This window comes from Aythya fuligula, chromosome 1 (genome assembly GCF_009819795.1).
Source record: "Aythya fuligula isolate bAytFul2 chromosome 1, bAytFul2.pri, whole genome shotgun sequence".
Classification (NCBI taxonomy): domain Eukaryota; kingdom Metazoa; phylum Chordata; class Aves; order Anseriformes; family Anatidae; genus Aythya; species Aythya fuligula.
The window spans coordinates 140156394-140180223 of NC_045559.1; the positions used below are offsets into that span (position 1 = coordinate 140156394).

Genomic DNA, 23830 nt, shown 5'->3' on the forward strand with positions numbered 1-23830 from the left:
CTGCCAAAAACCTGCTGCAAGCTTTTGCTCTAAACTTCTTACCAAGTCATTTCTGCAGCTTTCTTCTTTACTACCAGAAGGAACAGTGGGTTTCAAGAGTAGGAAGAAAATAGGGAAAGGGTCTGTAATCTTCCAGAAGTAATGTTTTAGGCAGGTGGCAAACCTATTCCAATTACATGGACAGTATTTTAAATTTAAAAGAAAGGTAACTACCATGCAAAAGGAAGTTTTTGCTCATGGACTTTTTATAGGGTTTAAGACTACTATAAACAGATCATCAAAGAAAACCCCATAGGCATTGGGATATTTCCATTCTGCTTATTTTTTCCTTAAAAGGTGTATGGGCAGATTTTGCCCTAAACTTTAAATGCAGTCAGAGTTGTTTATGGAAAAGAAAAAGTAGAGGACACTGTTCTCTATACTTAAACACTCCAGCAAATCAGATAAACACAGACAACTTATTTTACATATCCACTAAAAGACGTGACCTTCCACTCTCCTATGAATCTCTGGACAGAAATTAGGCTGGAAAAGACTTAAAAAGGCTTAGATTAAATTTATACTCAACTGTTGGACGCTTCCCAGTATTCTCTGTGCCAATAAACTTCAAGACTATACTCCCTAACATCCCTGGCTGGTCTCCTGATGCCAATAAAATAATAAAAAGACAGTAATAACAAGCATTGTCATCCGTACATGACACTTATCCATGATCATTAGTTTTATAAGCGGCTACCCTCAGCAAGTTTTTCTGTATTACAAGAACCACAGCTGTCGAGATTATTTGCAGGTTAAATTTCTTCTTACTTAAATAAAGCACAGCTGCGTCAACACCCACAAACTCTTGTGAATGGTCCCAGAGTCATCTGGATCGGCACAGCCAAGGGAAGAAAGATTAACCAGCACTGTAGCAATAGCACCATTGTTCACGCAGGTCAAAAATGTATAGCCTGTGCAGTGTTTGTCATAGAAACAGCACAGCACGCTGGAACGGGCCTGACTTCTGACAGAAGGTACAAAGTCTTCAAGTTAAAAAAAAAAAAAAAAAAGAAGTTTAATGAAAAAAAAAAAATGTAAAGAAACCCTGGCACGTCCTTGCAAGAAATCTGACATTCTAATCCACCCAAGTTCTGCAAATACTTCGAAGCTTAGATAAAAGGGGACTTGTCCTGAAAATATGTTCCATGTAGTCTATGCTCACATAAATTTCATGACAAGCTGAAAACAGGTTCCAGCATTGCATTCCAGGTCATTTCAACATAAAATAAAAACAAGGAGCAGGCAACAGACTTGCCAGAAGCAGGAGATTTAGCACTTTGCCTATAAAGAGATTTCAGGCTACAATTTCGGGGAATTTTTATGGAGTTAAAACACATAAAAGAACTATTTTTATTGAAACTCTCATATTGTGGTGGTGTTTTTTTTTTCTTCCCCAAAAAGAAAGGGAAAGAACACAATACATGTGATTTATTAGCAATATTCTCTAAACCAGGTTTAGCCAGATTTAATTTGTGATTGCTACCTGAAAACAAGAAAGATAATAAATCATTTGTTCTACAGATGAGCAGTAGCAGCTTCTCAAATAGCAGTAAGCAGAACTATGGTAAATCGGGAGTATTCAATGTAATACAAGCATTTCATAAATTTGTCAAAATACTGGGTTTCAAACAGAAGCCATCATCTTTATCAGAAGCAGGGAGCTGGGAAGCATCTCAACATGTAATGCTTCCCAGCAAGCTATGGAGTTTTTTTGGATTTCACATTTCCATGAAAACACGTGGAACACAAAGGCAATGCCACTGACTGGAACAGGGAATGAGCAGCTTTTTTTCCATGTTCAAAGTAAAAGGTTGAAAACACATAGTTTTTTTGGCTTTTCTTTGTGTTTTCATAATGAATTATTATTGAAAGGGATGAGAAACAATTTCATCTTCAATAGCAGAGTGCGATGCTTTACTTCCAGTATCATTTAATGATCTGTGATATTGCATAAACAAAACTTCTGGAACAGTATAAAGGATTTTTCTCCCTACTTTCTCCTTCCCCCATTATCTATCATTAATAAGCATTATTTTTGCTTTGTGTGCTTTGGCAGACTGGCTATCTCCAGTTTAATGAGAAAAAGCCTGCAATGATAACAAGGAGAAACAATTCACAAAGGATATTATTTGAGACTAAACAGAAAACAAGGAGATTAAAAGAGAACTCAGATATCTATAATGTATCAAGAAACTCCACCACAGTCTTGCAAAAAGAAAAGATAAAGCAAAACTCAACTTCTGTATTTATAAGGAATAACAAACTTATCCGTATTTTAAATCTAACTCTGCCACCTTTTGCAGATATGACAGAATAACTGGCCTGAGATAAAATAGGAAGAAAGAACCTCTAACTCTAGCGATGTCCTTGTGTGTTTTAAGTCCTACAAATGGCCAGTTACTATCTTTCTTACATTTATTTTAGTGCACTTTGGTTTTAAATCTACAGTTTTGTCTAGCCAGCCCCATTTTAAACCTGGCCAGTAAATGGCAATGTTTTCCTAACTGCTATCACTGATTTATAAATTCTTGCTCCACTCACAGTAATAGAGGTTTATATTACCGTCCTCAGTGAAGCTGCAGCAGGATGAAGAGGACTCAGAACAGCACCAATGTCACTGCTGTGCTTCCTGTTCTATTTTCAGTCCCGCAGCTAGCCTCACACATTTCTAGCACCGCGCTCTCTTCCCCAGCCAGCGCTTCCTTTTCTGCCTTGCAGCCTGTCCCTGCGCTCGCAGCGGCAGTGCTGACAGCGGCTGCTGGTGTGTTCCCATCAACGTGGGAGGGACAGTTCCTGACTGACCGTTTTCGGCAGTAAAACTAGCTGTTGGAGAAGATGTAGGAGGTCTGCTACATTTTAAGCCTGCTTCACGTGAAAAGAAAAAGAACTGGAGAGCAACCGTGCCTGCGTGTTCTTGCAGCCTCATTTTTACTACTGGATTACTGCTAAAATGTAAACATAAAGGATGAAGTGAAAACCAAATTAAACAAGATCTTTCATCTGAATAATGAAAATCTCAGAAACGAAACTTCAGAGCAGAATTACACTTCTCATAAAAATCCTAATTCTTTTTGCATTCGAAACCAGATATGTTTATCTCTCTCCGTAGTGTTAAGATTTCTTACATATTTACACTTACGTTCTTTGCCCAGGAAGAAGGAATAAAAACAGAGATGATTGATACTCAAATAAAGCCAGCCTTGCCGAGGAACTTTTCCTTTCCAACAGCAGCAGGAATAATAGGTGATCAGTTTCTCCGCTTCAGGAAAATTAAATCTGGACTCAAATTTCACCAGGGCTTCTCGGAACTTTTCAGGGTCTTCCTCCTGCTCAGCAAGCTTACTGCTTGTTTCCTCTGCAATCAGAGCCTGATTCAATAACAAGATAACATATGATAAATCTACAGCATTCACATTCAAGCAAGTTACTACAAGCTACTCATTCAAATTTTAATAGCACAGCTCTTTCTGAAAAATAATTTCCAGCAGATTTGCAAATCTCACAAATGGATACATTTCTGCAGTGGTTGCATCTCATACATTTTGAATGCTTCCAAATCAAGACTTTTAGGATTTTGTTTTATTTTGTTTTGTTTGGGGGGAGTTTGTTGTTTTGTTGGTTTTCAGTCTATCTGGCAAAGCCACATATTTACAGTTTCATTACAATTTAGGATTGCTGGGTTTTGCTGTATTCAGAGAAAAGATACAGGAACATTTTTGTATGCTGACCAGCACTGTTTTGCTATGAAGAAGCAATGCAGTAAGACATCAATAACTTCTAACATGCTCTAAACCATTATAAATGACTTCAAGAACATCTCCATGGATATTATAATCAAGTGCTGAGAATTTTAATAGCAGTATTACAACAAAAGAGTTAGGCAGAGGACAGAGTCCAAAACCTGGGCTTAAATTAAGTAATGAAACCTGAAGAATTTTAAATATCCGCTGTGCTAGGTAATCAGCTGCCACAGCACTACTGAGAGAGATTAATTTTATTCAAGCCTGTCAGAGCACTTAGATCCATGTTCTGTGCCAAGAGCAAGCCTCTGCACCATGAGCAGAAGCAGGCACAGCAAGTTTAACCTTTCAGCAAGGTGCAGCATGCCAAAATTGCTTTTTAAGATAGCAGGATAAAAACTAAGATTTGCACAGCGATGTTTTCTCTCTCCTCCCCAAGTTCAGAACCCACTGAGATGTAGCAGCATATAGCAGCAGGGTTGCAAATTGCCAGAAACATTTATGTTCCCATACATTTTCTGGACCAAAACAGTGGGTATAAGAGTGGAGAGCATCTCACTGAATGAAACTCTTACCAAGGAGAAGCCTGCAGCAGGACCTGACTTAGAGCAGTGCCCATGAGACTTGCATCACTGTCAGCCACTGACGAGTTCCTCTTGGATCATGTGTTTTCTTAGAAGCAGAACACTGGAGGCCACGCTTTCTAAGTTTTACTGCATGTGCTGGTATTATTTTAAGCCTTATCTTTATCACCCAATTCCCCTACAATTTTTAAATTCTACCTTTACTCTTCTAAAAAGATGCCCACTCAGGCACCATGCAGCTAGCCAGCACCTTCACTGCAGTCCCCAACCATGACGCCGACACCCTGTGAAGCCCACGACGATTTCAGCCACTTTGGCTAACAATGTTTTGGAGAGGTGAAGGAGCTGAAAGTAGATGCTGAAGAAAGCTCACCTACATGCTCACCTACATGTCACCACAGCCTCTTACAGGGAAGAAAAGAGCACTGAAGCTGTAAAGGGACAGGGAGTGATAAAGACTGAACTAGATAGTTCAGTTTTGAGACCATGCAGCTTCCAAGGAAATACGAGTGGAGATGCAAGGATGCCAGCCACATCAGGTCCAAGTGTCATGGAGAAAAACAAGGTATAACCTATCTCTAACCACTGCACAGAAACTGGCCATACATCTGTTATCCTTCCAGCTGCATGACAGAAAAGGTATTTTTCAGCCACATCAGATCAAAATGAATTGGGTTTACAAGTCACATCACGGGTGAGGTGCCTGCTCAGACGGGAGGTCCTCCTGCTCCCCATGGAGGCACAGCTGACACTGCGATGCCAACGGTAAGACTTGGCCAAAAGAAGATTTAAGAGTCCTTACTGTACAAGAAGCTGCTACCTCTATAGTACTGTATGAAAATGCAGTGGTATAAACATTTTCCTGCTTTGTACGAGTCTGCCTGGAAACAGATTAGTGAGACCACTGATAAAAATCAAACGTGAAGAAGAAAAGTAGGTGCTTTGGATGATTAATTGCATTCAGGATGAACACAGTAGCTAGGTCAGCACACAAAAAAATAACAATATTCAGATGGACAAAACCAAATATGACTGACAATAACTTCCTGACATTATTTCTAAAACATCACAAGTAGTTGGGCAAAAGTGAGGCAGTTTCCTTACCTTTACTTTCCCTTTGACAAAACTAACAATATCTTCTTTATTGTCAAAAACAGACAAAGTATGGAGCAAGTTTTGTTCCAGCCATTCCCAGTGCTGATTTATCTCCTCTGCAGTGGCACCTAGAAAGTTAAAAAGTAACACATTAAAACTCATCCTACAAAATCAAAAGGAAGAAAAAAAAAAAAAAAAGAAGTAAAAAATGGACTATTTTGTAAGAGAACATGAGAAACTGAACTTTCAACCTCAAAACTCTTAGTAGCAAACAGGTCAAAAAGGTCTAATTTGTAACAGTATAGCCAGAGAAAAACAGAAACCTTATTGTTTTAGGAAATTAGTTCTAGTGCTTTTCAGTTTTATCTTCTCAAGCGTTCTCAGCCAGCAAACACTGCATTAAAAGTCGAAGCAGAAAAAACAGCAAAACCTCTTACTGATAGGTTAGAATACAGCTTATTTTGACATGGCATTCCTCAAGCAGCCACCATAAACTGCTCTTTTATGTATTGTTCCCCAAGGTCCCTGATCTTCCTTTCTCCCCCCCCTTTGTATGGACATGCACACACACAACTATCACACAAGCATGCACACATGACATAGTCGTAATTTGCATCCTGTCTGAAAAGTTTTCTGTAATACTTAAATATCTACAAATAAAGGAGTTTGGGTCAAGAACACCTAGAAGGTCTGCAAGAGCACAATTTTACAGTTTGGGGGAGAAAAACAGTGAACAGAAAATCCCTGAAAAATAAAGATTTTCCAATTTCATGTGTTCACTCTAAGTCCAGGAACACTATTTCAGTCATTTACTGAAATAACCTATTTACTGAAGAAACCTATTTACTTTGGTTGCTTCTGCTTGAACCTGAACTGCTGCTGCATCTCCTTATGACAGAAAAGTTAGTGCAGGAGAGGCAACATGGAGGACAATTAAGGGAAAATCTGAGCACTCTAGCTCTTACCGGTCAGTGGTTAAACATTACATGGGGAAAAAAAGTAAAGGCAGACTAAGTTGTTTATTCTTATGCCTTATTAGTGGAAGAAAGAAGAAAATGAGGTTGACGTAAGAGACATACAAAACGTAGAGGAATATAATTATAAAATTAATCTCAGATAGAAGACCCATTATCTCAAAATCTGATTTGTGTGTCCATCGGAGATGCATCACATTGCTTCACAACACGAAATGATAAATTTAGCTAAGAATTTTCCACCCTCCTCTGCTCCATTTTCCATAAAGAATGCCAAGTGGCAGGGAAACTTTCCAAGCTTTAACTTCCTTGACAGGAAGGTCTTGCGATGGAACTTCATAAATATCATTAATCAAGGTTAGATTTTTAAAAAAATCAAGAAAGAAGAGACGCTTAAATGGCCTCTTTGCAAGGAAATCAGATTATATCAATTGTTAAGGACACCAGAAACAGTTGTTTTGTATTGAAATGGCTGCACAAAGAAAACACTGAGTTGATTGTGTGTGTCTGGGATACCTGAAAGACAACAAATATATGGGAGGGCTGGTGGGCTACCTCTTGGGAAATAAGAAGCAAGACATCTTTCACTGTAGCATCCCCACATGTAGTGGTTGTCCCCCACTGAGGCTACTGCTTTCTTTCCTGCCTGCATTCAGGTACCTCCAGAGGTTGTGCTCAGATGCTGAAAGATCTCTTTGCCCCTTTTATTTGGTCATTCTAGCTCCTCAACCTTTTAGGTCCTTTCGTTTCTAATTTACACTTCTTGGCTTACTCTTAAAATTATCCTGTGATTTCACCCAAGCCTTGACAACCTTCTCCTTATTCCTCTGCCCATGCCAATGCTCTGCACAGCATTTTGTTCCACCTTGTATGCACCTTATGTGTCTGTGCCAAATGTGTATTCAGTCTAACCACTGCCTCAACTCCTCATATTCCCTTCTTTAAACCCCTCTGTCAGCAATCCCTTGCTGTCCCTCTCCTAAAGACTATTTCACCTGGCTGTTCCCTGTGGTTCTCCTTTGCCCACAAGCCTTCTGAAAGGAAAGACCTAAGTGGATCTCCACTAGGGCTGGGGTTAAGGTTTTTGTTTCGCCTTGCTGCTGTAGGATGACTAACCATCTGGGCTGAAACAGCTCTGCCAGAACAAGCGTGCTGGGCATGGATCAGGCTTCCTAGCAGCCCTCAGAGACTTGCAAGAGTCTGTAACACAGATATGACCCTTACGCATTAATTATCGTTTCAGTCTGCAGCTCCTGGAACACAGGAGCGCCAACATCCAATTGGAAAATGTCGTTTTAATTAACTGCCTAATGACATGATGGCTATCCCTAATGCAGTTACAGCGGGAGACTGGAAGGAGTTGCTAGAGCTGCTCCTTGTCCTTGCTACATAGCAGGAACTTCATTTGACTCTCTGCCCTTTCCAAATCCAGTAACGAGACCCTAACACCATGTTTATGCAAAGCAAAGAGCTGGGCAAGCAGCGATGGCCTCTTCTGTGCTGGGGCTCCTGCAGGGCCTCAGGGAGAGGAGAAGTCCCGTGCGGAGCTCCAGCTTTCTAAGAAAAGGGTCAGGTCACACTGTTCCTCCAACTGCTGCTGCCAAAGCCCGTTCTCCCCTGGATGCTCACGTCAGGGTTTCACAACAGAGATATTACTCAGAAACAGCTCCAGCTATCGTGGTTCTTAATTTCTGTGCAGCTCTGGCAGCGGCGTACGTGTCATGCCCTTACGGCATACAAAACAGATCCCTCTGCCTTCCACTCCATTACCGTAAATCTTGTTTTCTCAGTGGTGAGCATTCATTTAAGAGGGCAAAAGAGAATTCTAGAAAACATTAATCAAATAAGTTCATCGCAGCAAAACCCTTAACCGTTCCAGCCAGGCAAGCTTTTGATTTGTAGTTCCTTTAATACAAAAAACCTTTGGGCAAGAAGAATGTGGACAGGGCTAAGATCAGTCCCTGGAAGGAATATTACATACATTCAGATGATTAAGAAGCCCTTGACAGCAACACTTACTTTTACAATGAAAGCCAACCAGCTTCATCAGAAGACTAGAACAGCATGAAGCTCTTAAATTTCTCCAAGAGGTAGCATTATTTTTTTTAAAAAAGGGAGGGGAGGTGGCAAGGGGTGGGGATATCAAGCACAGAGCAATTGCAAAACCAAGAAAACCAAGCCACAACAAAAATAGAGCAAGCAAACTTTACACAAGCTTCTTTACACAATTCTGGCACAGGAAAAAATCCCAATATCAATGGGGAAATGCAGAGGGATCTCTGCTGGAAGCAAGGAACAAATGTTGAATGAGCTTGTACAGGGGCAGGGTGCAAATACACAGATTGCCCCTATCATTTGAAGGGCTACTGTGCCAAACAGCTTCAACAGCATGTCAGCATGTCTATTAGCTAACTATTTCGTGGCTAGATCCATGCAAGACAGGAAAGGAAAACCTGCTCTAAATTTCAATGCTGGGATTTTGCAGACTGGAGAAGAAGGGATGAGAACTGCAAATTGGTCAAATAAGGACTGTAAAGTGTTCATTCAGGTGACCTTTAACATGCCCCAGTAAGGTTGCTGCAGTTCCCATCCACATCAATTTCCTGAAGATGGGTTTGACTTCCAAAAGTTGCAGAAAAGGAATTAGTGCAGAACAGACCCAGCAGTTAGACATTCTCCCCTGCCAACTCCATTTATCACCTACCTCACGTAAGATCTTCTAAGCGTTCCAGTTATACTTGATTATAATCAAATGTTGCAAGGCATTTCACAGTTAGCAAGCAAAAGACAAGACTGATGAAAGCCAAGACTAAATAGCTGCTTGCTGTAAGGAACTTTCACTGCCGTACAAAAAGATAAGCATACGAACAGCACCGCACCATTTTGCAACAGACGGAAGATTAACGCTAACACCCTCACCTAAACAGGCTTTCTATCGAAACTTCATTTTCCCAGCTAACGTTTTCTCATGATGAATACTTGGGACTCTAACCAAAGGTTAATTTGGTTGTTAAACGAGCTATAGCCGAGAGCTTCACACCAGCACACCACCAGCTGGGGTTACCTTGAGCTTCTTGGACATGCAGGTGCTGAGCATGCTCAGAATCGGTTCGGGTTTTTTCGTGTGTGACTCACCAATAGCTATGGCCCAGTAAACTTCTGATCCGCTCAATAACTCACCACAAGCAATGGCAGAGTAAACCTGCGAGCCTGGGACTTGCAGCAAAATTCGGAAGGGCGCGACGCGCGCGTTCGAGTCCAGCACGGCATCCAGGGCTCCCACCAGGCGACCTGCGGCCACGCACAGAGCAAAAGGGGGAGAGGAAAAAAAAAAAGAGAATTAGAGCCAGTTTTCACTGCCATCAGTTCTGCAGCCCTCCAGTCTTTTCGCACCTCAGACCAGCAAATTAAAATAGAGAACTTAACAATAGCTCTGTCCCTGGTCGGTGTGGCAATTCACACAGGCTCAAAAGGCAAGAGGCAAACCAGATCTGAAGATCAAAAGCAGAACAAGCGATTTTGTGTTTCCTGTTTTGCCTCATGTGTACGCACATACAGCCACAGAACTGCAGCCTTCCTGGGGGAACCGGAGAGGTTACCGTGCCGGCCCCTGCTCTGGAGCTGGATCAATGCACCTGTGCCATAAACCGTGTTCATCTAACCTGTTCGTCAAAACCTCCCACAACCGAGATGCAACCACCTCCCAGCAAGCCCCTTCCACTGTTGCCATGAGGTATTCTCACAGCAAAAACAAACAAACAAGGCAACCACCACAATCCTGCACTGTCTCGCTGGAAATGAATCCTGCTCCCCGGAACACGGAGAGCAATTGGCCACGGATGTTTTTGATGTACCAACATCATTCCCCGCTGTTTGATGCTTTCTCTTGTCCTAAAGAAACCCCAGTTGCCACTCGTCTTCCTTATGGGTCATGCCTGTGAACCAGCTCATTGTTCCTGAGCTTATCTCTAAGCGTGCTGCTCAGAACTGGACGTGATGCTGTGCAAAGAGCATGCACCACCTCCTGTATCTCGCGTACCCGTAACTGTATCCAAGAAAGCTTGTAGGAGTATCCCACTGCAAACTGGCACTTGACTTAAAGAGTGTAAACTGATTTCTGAGAGTTGGAGCAACTGCAACCAGCCAGCTGGAGCTGCTGGCCTTTCCCCTTACCTCCTCCAGCAGGCAGAACCAAGGTATGCAAGGAAAAGTCACTCAAGTGCCACGATTTGCAAGCTGGCATATTAAAGTAACACAGCATTGGCTATTGGCTCCCATCACTTACAAAAATTGATTTAATCTACAACTTTTCATCAATACTGCACTTTTTCTTTGCACGTTTCATTTTTCCAAGCTAAACGCTGTATTTACAGCTGTAGTTTTGCTCCTTTGCCATCGATTCAACACCAAATGAACCGGCCAAAAGTTTTGCCAGCCCTTGGCATCACTTTCAGTTTTTATAATTGCATTCAACCAGCCCATTATCTAAGTGATTAATGGGAACAATAAAATGAGACCTACAAAGTCCTGGTGTGCAATGCCTCCTCACCTGGACAACAAGCCACTGGTAATTAATTTGAGTACAGCACAAGAAAGCAGCAGTGTAACCACTTTCTGGTCTAGGAGGTGTACGAATCGCATGCGAATGGCACCAAAAACCTTCCAAAAGCAGAGGTAATTACATCACCTACTTCCTCCTTGCATTCACACACCCTGGTCATGCCTTCAAAGCCAGACAGACGTTGGATACGAAAACGTTTTAGAAGTAGACCGTGAGATATTCAGCAACAACTCGCTTCTCAGCTAAATGCTCGTCGAGATGTAACACCCATCTGTTCAAAATGGGGACCCGAATTTGGAGAAAAGTACCTTATAAGATACCAGAAAATGCTACATGCCCTTCTGTAACTGCAAGACCAAAAGACAAATAAAACCATCCAAGTACAAAAGGTAGCAAATTATCCGTGCTCACAGAAAACACAGCATCAGCTTCAGTGCACAGTCTTGAAAATAGCTGGATGAAAGCCTGTAGGATAGGATCAAAGGATGCAGAGCGCAAAACTCTGGTCTACCTTTCAAATTGCAAAAAACTTGAGACATTACAAGAAAGAAAAAGAAATTTACAAAGTGCTGTTCATGATTTCCCCTGATGATAGTGCTAGGAGAAAGATTTCTTTTTAATTTCCCTAAAGTCACTGAAAAAAAAGTCAGCTAATAGGTAGTGCTATGAAAATCCTGTAAGAACACTTAATGAACATCTGATTCATGAAGAACTTGTTTTCAGAAATTACAAATTATTGAATCAAAGTACAGAAGGAGCTGCTAAATTTGTTTTTACTTCTTAGCCTATGCAAAATTAATTCCCTTTTCTGTTCCTGAATAACTGACACGAAAAACCAATTCCTCTTCTCATTGTTTACTTCTGCTTACAATTTCCATCTTGCTTATCAACTATTACCAAAAAAAAAGAAAAAGCTTCCTCCTTCAACCAAGAACCATGCAAATAAAAAATTGTGTCCCTTGCATAAATTACCCATAGCTACAACATGAACCAAGGTCTGTGTTACTCTGCTGCTTCTGCATCCAGAATAGAGCCCAAGCAGCAAGCTGGTTCAGTACAGCCTCATGACTACAGTTGAGCATCCTCACTTCTACAGGGGGTCAGCCTCATGTGGAATTGGTGTACAAGTGTCAAAACCTAAAGGAGAGACTGAGAGAAGCAGAGTGGGGGAACAAGACCTTCCAAGACTGTATTTGCAAGGGCATAAAAAGGATTCAACACTAATGAATACATCCAGGCTGACCATAATTTACAGAATCACAGAATCATCTAGGTTGGAAGAGACCTCCAAGATCATCGAGTCCAACCTCTGACCTAATGTTAACCAGTCCTCCACTAAACCATATCCCTAAGCTCTACATCTAAACGTCTTTTAAAGACCTCCAGGGATGGTGACTCCACCACTTCCCTGGGCAGCCCACTCCAATGCCTAAGAGCCCTTTTGGTAAAGAAGTTTTTCCTAATACCCAACCTAAACCTCCCCTGGCACAACTTTAGCCCATTTCCCCTCGTCCTGTCACCAGGCACGTGGGAGAACAGACCAACCCCCACCTCGCTACAGCCTCCTTTAAGGTACCTGTGAAGTGTGATAAGGTCACCCCTGATCCTAATTTAGTGGAAACTGAAGTAGAATGAAAATGACTAAAACTAGAGGCAAAATTTTGCCTCATATTCACTTGGAGTAACACCAAAGCATTAAACGACCAAAAAATCCCTGGAAAAACACACAAGAAACTTGATACAATTCAGTGACTTTGAAACATGCTTTGAAAAATACCTAGCCTGTGAGCAAGCACCTTTCTCGTTCAGTGTCCTAACAGCTTCTTCCATGGAAGGGCCTCTTATAAAATATATACAGGGTCTCTTGCTCACGGATACACATAAATTATACAAAGGTTTTCTGGTGCACATGCTGATGCATTTGTATGCCTTCAGCTAGGCTGAAGCAGACAAGTGACAAGTGACAGTGAAACCCGTTATACCTATAGGCTAGTCAAAAACTAAAAGGATTCAGAAGCAGAGGGCATAAAGAAAGAAAGACTGCTACATGGGTTTCTTTCGCAAAGCTCCCACTGATTTTTGTTTTGTGAGACAAGGCTTGTGGCAGGAACTTAAACTTCCAAGTACCTCTTTCCCCTTACATACCACTCTACCAACTTCTCGTCAGCTTTTTGACCTCCCAAGATGCAGAACTATTTCAGGGAAGCAGTTAACTGTGCAGGGACTGCATTTCGGGAAGCCGCAGACACACGTTTGAAAGGACGTCTGCTAAAGAATACCAAGAGAACATCGCAGGTTCCTCAAAAGGGGCAAGGTTCTTCACACCTAAAGAACACCCCCAGGATAAAATTCCTACATACATCTCAGGCCTAATGTATGCTGCTGACAAATATGGAGGAGGGGACAGAAGATGTGGAAAAGGAAATAGCTTTATTGAAATGACATGTTTTGCTTCAATATATCAATCACTCTAGCTGCAAGCTGGATTTCAGACAGAGGGAACGTCTCCCTGTATCTTTTCAGAAGAGAGCCTATCAATCAGAACTGAAAAACTTAAATAAACTCAAGTTTAAAAATTAGCAAGGAACCGTTCTGTAACAGGTAGGTAGTGCCTCCCTTGTACAGAGGTCAATCTGTAACTAAGTGGAATGCCAGCAGGATTTCGTGCACCGTATAATCAGATTTTGCTATCCAAGGAAATACCAACTGAGTGATGTAGAACAAACTTGTTGAGCATTTTTTCACTGACAAAAAAAAAAAAAAAGTCAAGGTTATTTTATAAAGAACTGGCTCTCGGATGCATCAACAAAAGTGCTTCACACTTCTTTTCATCTTTAAAGACAAATTTCCTTATACCCCCACAGAAAGATAAGAGATCCCATTACAAGTTATTCCGTGTCATGCCCATAACTAATCTAGACAAAGGAACATGCATACAGTAAATTAATCAACTGAAACTGGTTTATGAAATGGTTTGTGTTGGAAGGGACCTTAAAGCCCATCTAATTCCACCCCCTGCCATGGGCAGGGACACTTCCCACCAGACCAGGTTGCCCAAAGCCCCATCCAGCCTGGCCTTGAACACCTCCAGGGATGGGGCACCCACAGCTTCTCTGGGCAGCCTGTGCCAGGGCCTCACCACTCTCTGAGTGAAGAAATTCCTCCTTATATCTAATCTAAATCCACCCCTTATTTTTTTAGTTTAAAACCATTATCCCTTGTCCTATCACCACACTCCCCAACAAAGAGTCCCTAGACTATCCCTCTTACAGGCCCCCTTTAGGCACTGGAAGACTGCTATAAAGCCCTATAGATATAAAATATAAGATATATAGATGTAAAATATAAGTCCCTGTAGATATAAAATATCTATTACTTCCACCTTTTAGGGCAATGCTCAAGAGACAACCCAAGACACTAAGAGTTATGCCTAGCTGAACAGCACACAAGTAAAGGTACCCCCCCACACACAGAACAAGGAGATCATTTCTGCATGCCTCCATCATATTTTAAAGACCTTAAAGGGAAACTTTTCAGAACTACTCGAATGCCTTCCCATACATGGGGTGGTCACTTCAGCAGTAAGACAGAGGGAGTTGGACTGATCATTTAGGAGTCTAGGACCCATATTATAATAAAGTCCTCAAAAAAAAAAAAAAAAAAAAAGGCAAAAGAGCAAAGCCACTACTGTTTATTTGCAAAACAAACAAATAAATAAATAAATAAATCCGAGTTAAAAATCCGAGTTAAATCAAAGGCTAAGTCACAAGCAAGATCGCAGTACCACCATACTGTGCTATGGTTTTACTTTGTTTTTAAGTATCTGGTCCCCAAGGCCATTTGCTTAACACAAACTTGGACAACCATCACAAAGCAGGGGGTGAAATGTAGTTCAAAGGCAAAGTAACATGCAGGACCTCCAGCTGGCTGGTAAGAAACCCTGACAGTGCTTTTAAAATGTAGGGTGCAGCATGCACGTGGCAAGGAGGCACCTCTTCCACCCATGTGCCACAGTGCTGAACCTCCCCAAAAGCAGGTGCTTACACCCACTCTCCTAAAACCACGACAGGTCACACAGCAGTCAGGGTCCAACCTGCACTTTCAGCATTTTCAGTAATGGCTTGGCCACCCTACAAGCAAACAGGCCACAGCCAAAATTTGAAGCAGAGAGAAAACTGCCCTTCCAGCTCTCCTTGGTCTGCTTGAAAGAAAAAGAAGACTTGAGGTTTCCGTTGTACTGGAAAGCAGCACAGCTGGACAGGCGTGCCTTAGTGTATCTGCCAAATCAAGGCTTCCAGAGAAAATGGGCAGAGGATTACCACAGCACCTGGACCCAAATCCTCCAGCGGAGATGCCCAGCTCCTCCCCAGCGGATGTTCATCTCGGTTGGCACAGAAGCTGCAGGCAGCTGGGGCTCCGTCAGAAAAATGATAACATCAGGATGTCTCTGGGGACTGTGATGACTGGTGGCTGCTCTGGAGGACTACTCAGAAGAGGACCACCTATATTATGTCAAAGCCCTGCGTTAAGTACTTGCTCTCTTTATTGAATCAGGCTGGGTTATTTTTATTAGACACAACCACCACCGATGCTGGATTCAAGGATTTACGACAGCAACAGGCTCTCACCCCAGCACAAAGCTATAAAGCATGATGCATGCCTCTGAATGCATCCTCGGAAGCTCAGCGCTGCCTTTTACTGCTGCTCACTACCTCTGCTCCCCCATCAGAAACATGGAGGCAAAAAGGGAAAGAAGTCTGGGAAATAAAAGCAGCAGCTTGGCAAAATGCGTACTCTACTCAACAGGACGAACTTCTTACACAGAAGTGGAAGGAGCTAACGGTGCAGGTTGCACTCATCCCGTAGCAGATGCCTTTAATAAAGTGGTGCAGATGCCACTCATCCTGTAGAGGCTGGACACAGCCCAGGGCACTGGGTAGGGAGCTGCTGCTTGCCAGAGGTGGCTGCTCCCAGCAGAAACATCTGAGGCCTTCTCTACATCTTGATACAATCTTAAAGTTCAAACCACAGGTGTTTAGCAGGTTGTTACTTTCACTCAGGCCTCCCTAAAAGCTATGTTTATGTTAGATAAGAGCACCACGAGCTGTGAAGGCCACCAACTGGCTTAACGCCTTGGCTTGACACCGGACATTGTCTTGTTGGATTCTGCTAAATTATATAAACAGCTTTTGATACAATGCAGCTTCCAGACAGAGCATCTCTCAAGAGGCTTTCTTCCACCCTCCAAAATAAAAGCTACCGAACTTTTTTTGTGTAAGGACGTAAGAAATTTCGGCGTAATGGCCTAACACTCCGAGCATTTATTAACCTGGGGAAACACAAGCACTCAGGCCCTTCAACTCCTTTCAGTCTGTGCTTTGTCAGATCAAACACTGCCACTACATAATTTTTTTATTATTACTTTATTTATTTTTAAATCTTGAACTTAATGGAGATACATGGTTTAATCACTGTCCCCAGCCTGCATGCTGGGCGAGAGCGTGGCCTGGCCTGGCTCCTGCGCCATGGCGACGCAGGCCACGCTTGCAGCATGCCAGGCCAAACGCCTCGCTTCTCTCCTCGCAACAAGTGTGCATGGTTTTCTACCTGAAAACCTACAGGAATTTGGACATGCAAGCTGGCAGCTCCGTAAATTACCTGACACGGGACACTGCTCCAGGCACTGTGATAAAAAACCATGCCTCGCACTGTTGGCAGGTGGCATAAATAACACTAAAGGGAACGGGCCAGCGTTACTTCAACTCTGCCACCACACACACTCAATGATTTTCCTGTCTTTTTGTGGGCCATTTGGACTCCACAAGAGGAAAATAAAGAGCTGCTGTAGCTGTTGACTGGCTTACAGCATTGCACAGGCTGGTGGTCTAAGCAGATGGGGCCCAGATCCCCCTCTCCATACACAGGTGGATCCCCACCTTTAAAACAAGGAGGCTGAAATACAGATAAAAGCAGGCAGGCAGAAGGAGCCAGAGCAGCGCACAGTCAGGTGCAAAGCTGGGGGTCAGAAACATGAGTGCTGAGCTTTGCAGGATGAAGCCTGGCCTCCCCGTTGCAACCCCTGCTGCAGGAGGCAGCCCCCAGGCCAAGCACTCTGCTGGGGAGAAGCCACCCGCATGGGAAAAGAGCTTGTAGCATGTTACTGGAAACACAAGGAAAAAAAAAAAAAGGAAAGGGTAGAGGGAAAAAACCTGCCGATCTGAATTCCAGCTGTGGGCAAGGCTAGATAACGTTTTGATGAGAGTTCAAGCTTTCAGTAAACTATTTGCATTTCCCCCTGTCCTTGTGCAAGGTTCCAAATAGCTCACCCTTAAAATACAAAGTCATAAATACAGACATTGAGCACTGATAACTATCCTTTATTAGCATTGTTGATGTGTCATCTTCCTTTCCTCAATCTACTGCATCCAAAATACAAGTTGTTTTGTTTTTTTTTTTTTGTAATTAGAACTCAAATTTAACCTTCATCTATCAGTAGATACCAACATGCTTTGGTATCTTATATATTTTAAACTGAAGGCAACTTCCCCTGATGTTGGTAGATGTACAGTTTGGGGGTTGTATCAGGACAGATCTTTCAATACACTACTCACTTTGCCTTTTACCCCTCCAGAAGGTTGAAAAAAAATATATAATGTATTTGCTTTCTCTACTAAAAACCCAAGCCTTGACTGCATTTTTGACCCTCTCCTGTTAAGAATGCAATAGATGGGAACAATCAAGCTGGGATTCCTGCCTTAGCCATGGGAACCTTCAACTTCTGTGGTCTCCCTCCTGCCTTTCTCTGAATGTACGATTTATTTTTTAGCCTGACCTTGGGAGATGAACAGGACTAATAAAAGCTGATGTATACAAGACAATTACAGTATTATTTGGACTGATGAGTATGAAAGAGGAGCAAAACATCTTTTGCTTTTTAATTCCCCCCTCAAAAAAGGGCAGAAAGCTTACCAAGAGTCGTCTTGTTGTGTGCATTAAGATTTCAAAATCCAATCAAGGGGAAAACAAGGAACAGAGCTCTTACCATGTAATTAGTCAAGATCTCTACTCACAAGCAGGATGTGCTCTATAGATCAGTTTGAAAAACAGCACCCTGCAAGAACGCTATTTAGAAGAGAAAATAAAATAAAGATGGTGGGGTTACTCAACTACTGGCAATAGCTTAAGTGTATTTACTATGCCTACCACATTTATTTTTATTAAAGGAATAATAAGGTTCAGATTCATACACAGAAGATGTTTCTTTTTGCCAGGATATGATTTGATATTTAAGGTTGTGAACTGTAAGGGCTTATAAGACCTCAAGGAGAAACAGATTTCTCTGGAAAACGTTCATCTTCTGAGAAATAAAAAACATTTAGGACCATATCCATCTTGGAAAATGCCCTGAGATGAAAACAGTTGGAGGTTGGAAGAATATCTGGGGGAAATATCATAACTGAATTTAAAAAATGGGTAGAACAAGAACAAAATATAATCTTTTATTGATCTATTTCAAGCAAGAAGTTGAAGAAGCACCGTATCTCAAAAAATAAAGACAAAAAGCTGCTTGAAACAGTTTACAGACTTCAGAGTTTATTTTAAAATTTTATTTAGCGTTATTTATAAAAGGAAAAAATCACAATTACTTAGAAGGATCTTGAGTGCTTTTTATATACTAAGAGTGTGCATTGTGAAGTACTGTGTAAACAAACTGCAAAGTTAGCTGCTTGGAAAGAGTGAAAAGCTACTCTTAATCCAGTGCCCACAATGAAAACATTCCCAACAAGTCTCAGAACATGCAGCTTTGCTGTCAAAATGCACAAAATGAACCTGATCAAACAGGAAGGTGAGTGAAGCTTTCAGCACTCCCCCAATAAAAACAGAAGTAGTGATTCACTTACACGCTGAGCCATCGTGCACTGTTCTACCAGAAAGGATTTGACTACTGATGGCATCCGAAGCTTATCATTAACATGTAACCTTGGAGCCAACAACATTGGCAAGTACCAGATCCAGCTAACTTAGACTTATTAATCGTGGCCTAATGACAAGTCTTTTTGTCATTATCTAGGGAGGTCTCCAGTAATGGTGAAAAAAAAAAAAAAATCTATAATCAACACAAATTAATGAGCAAATTATTTCAGAAAAAAAAAAAATTCTCTGATTTCAAATTAATTTAAAAATTAGTTGCTAATTAAAAAATATAATTCAGTTTCTCTACAGTATTTCTAAAACATTAGCAATTTCCTTCTTGAGTCTCTAATCCAACAAAAGTCTCAAGTAGAGATCCAGGCTAACTGGCAAGTTAAACATTTACTCAAAAAACATATCCCTCAGGAAGACATGAAAAGAATTACTCCGGTCAGGTAATGAACAGTTAAACACCACCTCCATCATTTTTTGTACCTACTGTTTGCAAACCTGCTGTACATTCAGCAACTGCCCTAGAAGACAAATCAAATAACAGTAGCAAATATAGTCTCTCTCTTACCAACATCTGCTCAGAGTCCGAGTGACACACACTACTCAAAGAAACAAAGGCAGATATGGAAGGAAAGCACTTTCCTGTGACAGATCTCCTCTAGTCCATCCTTCAGGAATTAAATGCATATAAAATATACCCTGCAGCTGTGCTAACTTGCTCTTATGTAAGGGATAAAATGCCCTGGGTAAGGAGAGAGAAGCGTCCTAGAGAAAAAAAAAAAAGTGCAACCATGAGAATAGGGCAATAAAACAGATGTCCTCTCGTAGGTTGAGGGAAAACATCAGGTTGCAGTAACAAGTAGAAGGGCAGCTCAGGTGTGGCACAATCCTGGCACTGCCATTTCACTCTGCTTACAGCAAGTTACGTCGGGTGGTCCACAGCACCATCTGCACACTCTGCTTATGAAATCTAAGTCTCCTCATTGTTTTTTTTTTACCTTGTTGATCCTGGATGGACTGAAACACAGCTTGAGCATATGCAGCCCCAATGCAGGAGCTGAGAGACCCTCTCTGATGGAGTCACCTGCTTTCATGACACATACAGGGTCTTTGCCTCTTTCAAACACCTACCCTTCTGTCAAGCCTCGCTGCAACTGGCCAAGGCTCAAGTGACTGAAGGACTGAAGGGAAAAGAAAACAGATAACATTCTCGCTTAAGCTTTGTTTCACCAGCAAAGCAAACAAAATCTAAGTTATGGCTCTCCAGCTTGGCAGACCGTATTCTGAAATACAGAAACATTTCACTGACCTTCGTCTCTGTCACTCTGGGCAGGTACCAGTAAGCTGGCTCTATGTTCACATACAGCAAGGATCGAGACCCAAGCTCAGCACCAAAAGGAAACAGACTGAGCAGCCAAGCCAAACTGTTTCTCAGTACAGGTCTCCATTTTGATTGTCCCAAGTAAAGAATTGGGAAAAAATAGAAATAAAATAAAAAATAAAATCAGCTGCCTACCTCTAGCTATGCTTAACGCGCCTACACACTTGCTCTTTTGTTACAGGACTCTAATTTCTAATCCCTTCTTAAATACTGATATTTCCAAACCGTTTCACAGACTGTCAGAACTTACAGCTCCCTCAGTAAATGTTTTCTGAGGCAGGAGCGGCTCGGCTCTGCCAGCCAAAAGAGGTTTGTGCAAGCAAATTCAGAAAAACGATTCACCTGAATGAGAACTGGTGAGCGAAGCCGTGTGTTTTGGTGTACGCTCGCGAGCCTCCGCCGCGAGGAGTTAACAGTTGTGGGTCTGAGACTCATGACCGCTCCTGGACCCAAATCAAGCAGCTGTAAAAGGTTATTTTTAACTCTGGAAGCTAACCCACGATCACCAAGGGGTGGCCTGCGGGTTCCTGGCTCTGGGTGGGGGGGGGGGGGTCGGGGAAAATCGGGAGGGCAGGCGTTTGCCAGAGGGTCCCGTCCACTTTAGCAGGGCTGGCGTTTTGTTGGGTATCTACTGCTAACCTGGGACCTAGGGGGCCAGAACAAAGTTTTTAGGAAGCTGCGCTTGGGACAAACTGATAGAAAGTAACAGCGACAGTGCGGGAAGCGGCACCAGGGGCAGCCAGAGGTTGCGGGAACACCACAATCACACCCGGTAACTCGGGCTCGTTTCACCCGCCGTGCAAAACACCCACCGTGCACACCCCGGAGCAGCCCCCCTGGCCCCCAAACCTCCCTAAAAGCCCCGATTTCTCCCCAAAAAAACCCGGAGCAGCCTCGGGCAGGGGCTCTCCAGCACTGCCTCGGGACCAGCCGAGCCCGAACAAAGAGGCCGCTCCCGCCTCCCCGCAGCCTGCCCCGGCCCCGCCGGCACCGGGCACCCCTCGCAGCCCCCTGCCCGTGCCCGCAGCCCCCTGCCCGTGCCCGTGCCCCGAGGTACCCGTGAAGCGCCCTCCGGCGTCGCCGTGCCCCCGACGGCGCTGCAGCACAAAGTAGCCGCTGCTCTTCTGCGTGACCCAGAGCTTCAGGGCGTTTTTCAGCAGCACCTCCTCGGGCTTCAGCCACATGGCGACCACCCCACGGCCCCGGGTCCTCAGTCCGGGACCCCCCCCGCCCCCAAAAAAAAAAAAAAAAAAAAAGCCGCTCTCACATCGCCCCCCGCGGGCTGCGCCGCGCCGGCTGCCTCCGAGCGGGCCCGGCCGCCGGGGAGGGGCCGGAGGAGGAGCCCAGGGGCCGGGGGCGGGGACCCCCGCTTCCATATTCAGCGTTTGGGCAGCTGGGATCCCCCCCAAAAATGGGATTTAACCCAAAATCCCCAATCTGAGAGGGCTCGGGAGACTGTGCTCTGATTTTCTGAGCGCCCTGTTCCCTGTGTCTGGGCGGTGGGAGGTGGGCGCGTGGACTCGCGTCCGGCTGCCGGTGGAGATATTGGGCAGGCAAAAGTGTGGCTTTTACCAGACTACCCCAATCTGGTAAACACGGCGGGGTCTGCATCTTTTTATGATTTCAGTGTGAAGCATTGCTTTCGTCTCCACAGCCAGCGAGCGTTGCGAGCGTCCTACTTGTCAGACATAAAAATAAAGGCTATTAGATGGAGGGAGGAGATGATGGGCGTCCACGTTACAAAGTCTTTAAAAATTAATGGGAGTGGAAGAAGGGGTTATTTCAAAGGCTCTTGCAGGATAAGAATAGCTCAAGAGTTTCCCCTTCCCCCAAAACTATCCTGAAGACATGTAACTTGGCATTTTAATGCCCAGTGAGCTATTTCTTCCCTTTTCAGATAGTTGATTATTAACTTCCATTCTTGTTTTTTTTTTTATTATATTTTTTTTTATATATATTCAGCTCTGTTTTTTGAGCACACTGGTTTGAGTCCTAAATGGGAAGAGGACCAGAGGACTGCTGACCTTTGAGTTGCTTTAGACCTCGAGAGCTACACAGCGTGTTTCAGCATCCCACGTCACGCATGTTGCCTTCGTTAACGCCGTCGTGAGATATGCCGAGCACTTCTTCAAAGCCACAGGCTCTGTAACCACATCAAAGTCGGCCTGACGATCGTTCGTGGAAGGAGGTTGACAAAGAACCTCTCAGAGATGGCTTAGGAGAGGGGAAAAAGGGGGTGGATGCTGATGCTCCTGAGCCACGCCAGCCTGAAGTCGTACAGTGTTCAGCAGCTGCCGTGAACTGCCGGCTCAGGGGTTTTGAGCAGTCCTCGGCCCTTGTTGTGGCACGGCCCAGGTTTGTTCACACATGCTGCTCCTTGGGCTCTCTCCTGCCTCTCGTGACCTCTGGCAGAAGGGCAGCCGCAGACGGGGGAGCAGAAGCACAGCAGCCTTGGCACTGAACCGGCGCCAGCAACCTCGAGGTCAGCGGGGGTTGCAGGAAGGAGCTGAGCATGCTATTTGTAATATTTAACCAAGAACCTGCAAGGAAAAAGCCCACACACATATATGTCCCTCATCACCAAATGACGCAGCCTCTACCTGCTAAATGGAAAGCCTTTGGCAACAGCTGATGGCAGGTTAGTGTCCGTGGAGAAAGCCCTGCAGTCATGCACTGGCTCTTTCCATTCATTTCCAAATTCATTTCCATGGATTTGGGCCTGAGGCTCCCCTGAAATCTCACGTGGAGCAATAGCTTTATATCGCTGGTGACTGGAGAAGTAAACAAAACCAGAGAGGATGGGAATCTGGTAGATTATCAGACACAAAACTGCATGCTGTGAAGATATACACCTTGCTCTGCATTTTATTACACAGTCTGGGAGAGAACGGAACTATCTCACACTGCATTACTCAATTGCCCAAAGGTACTTAAGCTTAGCAGGCTGAAAAAAATAACTTCAGAAATAAATTAAGATGTAACTGAAAGGAAAGAACTGAAATAAAATGAGGTTTCTGGCCTGCATTCGGTTTATTTATAATGCTGCGTATCGCTGCTAGATTTAAGCCACAATAGCAAAAGACAGGGAGTCTGCCTTTCCGACTGCACTGGAGCAAATAATCAATCGCACCTGAAATAAACTGCAGCTTCAGAGGGAGCATCATAAACTGCATAGCTCCCGAGGGTCTGAGACAGCGTACAAAGGGAGCAGAGGGAAGTCACGGGGAAAACGTTGTCTTCTCCTCTTGCTTCTTTTACTGAATTCCTTCCTAACCCCTCTTTTTCATCCAAAAAGCACACGTATTACTTTTTCTCTCAATATTACCAAGGTGCTCAGAGGAGGTGGATTCCTTGCATGTGTAAAATGAGCTGTGCATCTGTCGGCAGGAAACAAGCAGCCACCACGGTCTGGCTCTCCTGTTTGTCTAGCCACCGTGGAGAGTCCCGAAGCATCTGGACATTGGTGGGTGCTGACTCTGGCAGACCAGTTGTCAGCAGGCATCTTGCTTTTCATAGTCATGTCCCCTGGAAGC

At 43.4% G+C, this 23830-nt stretch overlaps 1 protein-coding gene across 3 annotated transcripts in view; it reads right to left on the reverse strand.

Moving 5' to 3' along the window:
- TBC1D8 (TBC1 domain family member 8) overlaps positions 1–21507 on the reverse strand; it is a 46300-nt gene extending 24793 nt beyond the window's left edge. The window contains exons 1-4 of one of the 3 annotated variants that reach the window (XM_032190486.1): positions 21355–21507; positions 9613–9723; positions 5468–5586; positions 3179–3407 (exon numbers count right to left, since the gene is read on the reverse strand). In XM_032190486.1, coding sequence (XP_032046377.1) covers positions 3179–3407; positions 5468–5586; positions 9613–9723; positions 21355–21481 — 586 coding nt within the window. In that variant the 5' untranslated portion in view covers positions 21482–21507. Of the gene's footprint in view, positions 1–3178; positions 3408–5467; positions 5587–9567; positions 9724–21354 lie in introns of those variants that run through there. The other 2 variants (XM_032190478.1, XM_032190495.1) reach the window with 2 other exon arrangements.
- Positions 21508–23830: the final 2323 nt, after the last annotated feature.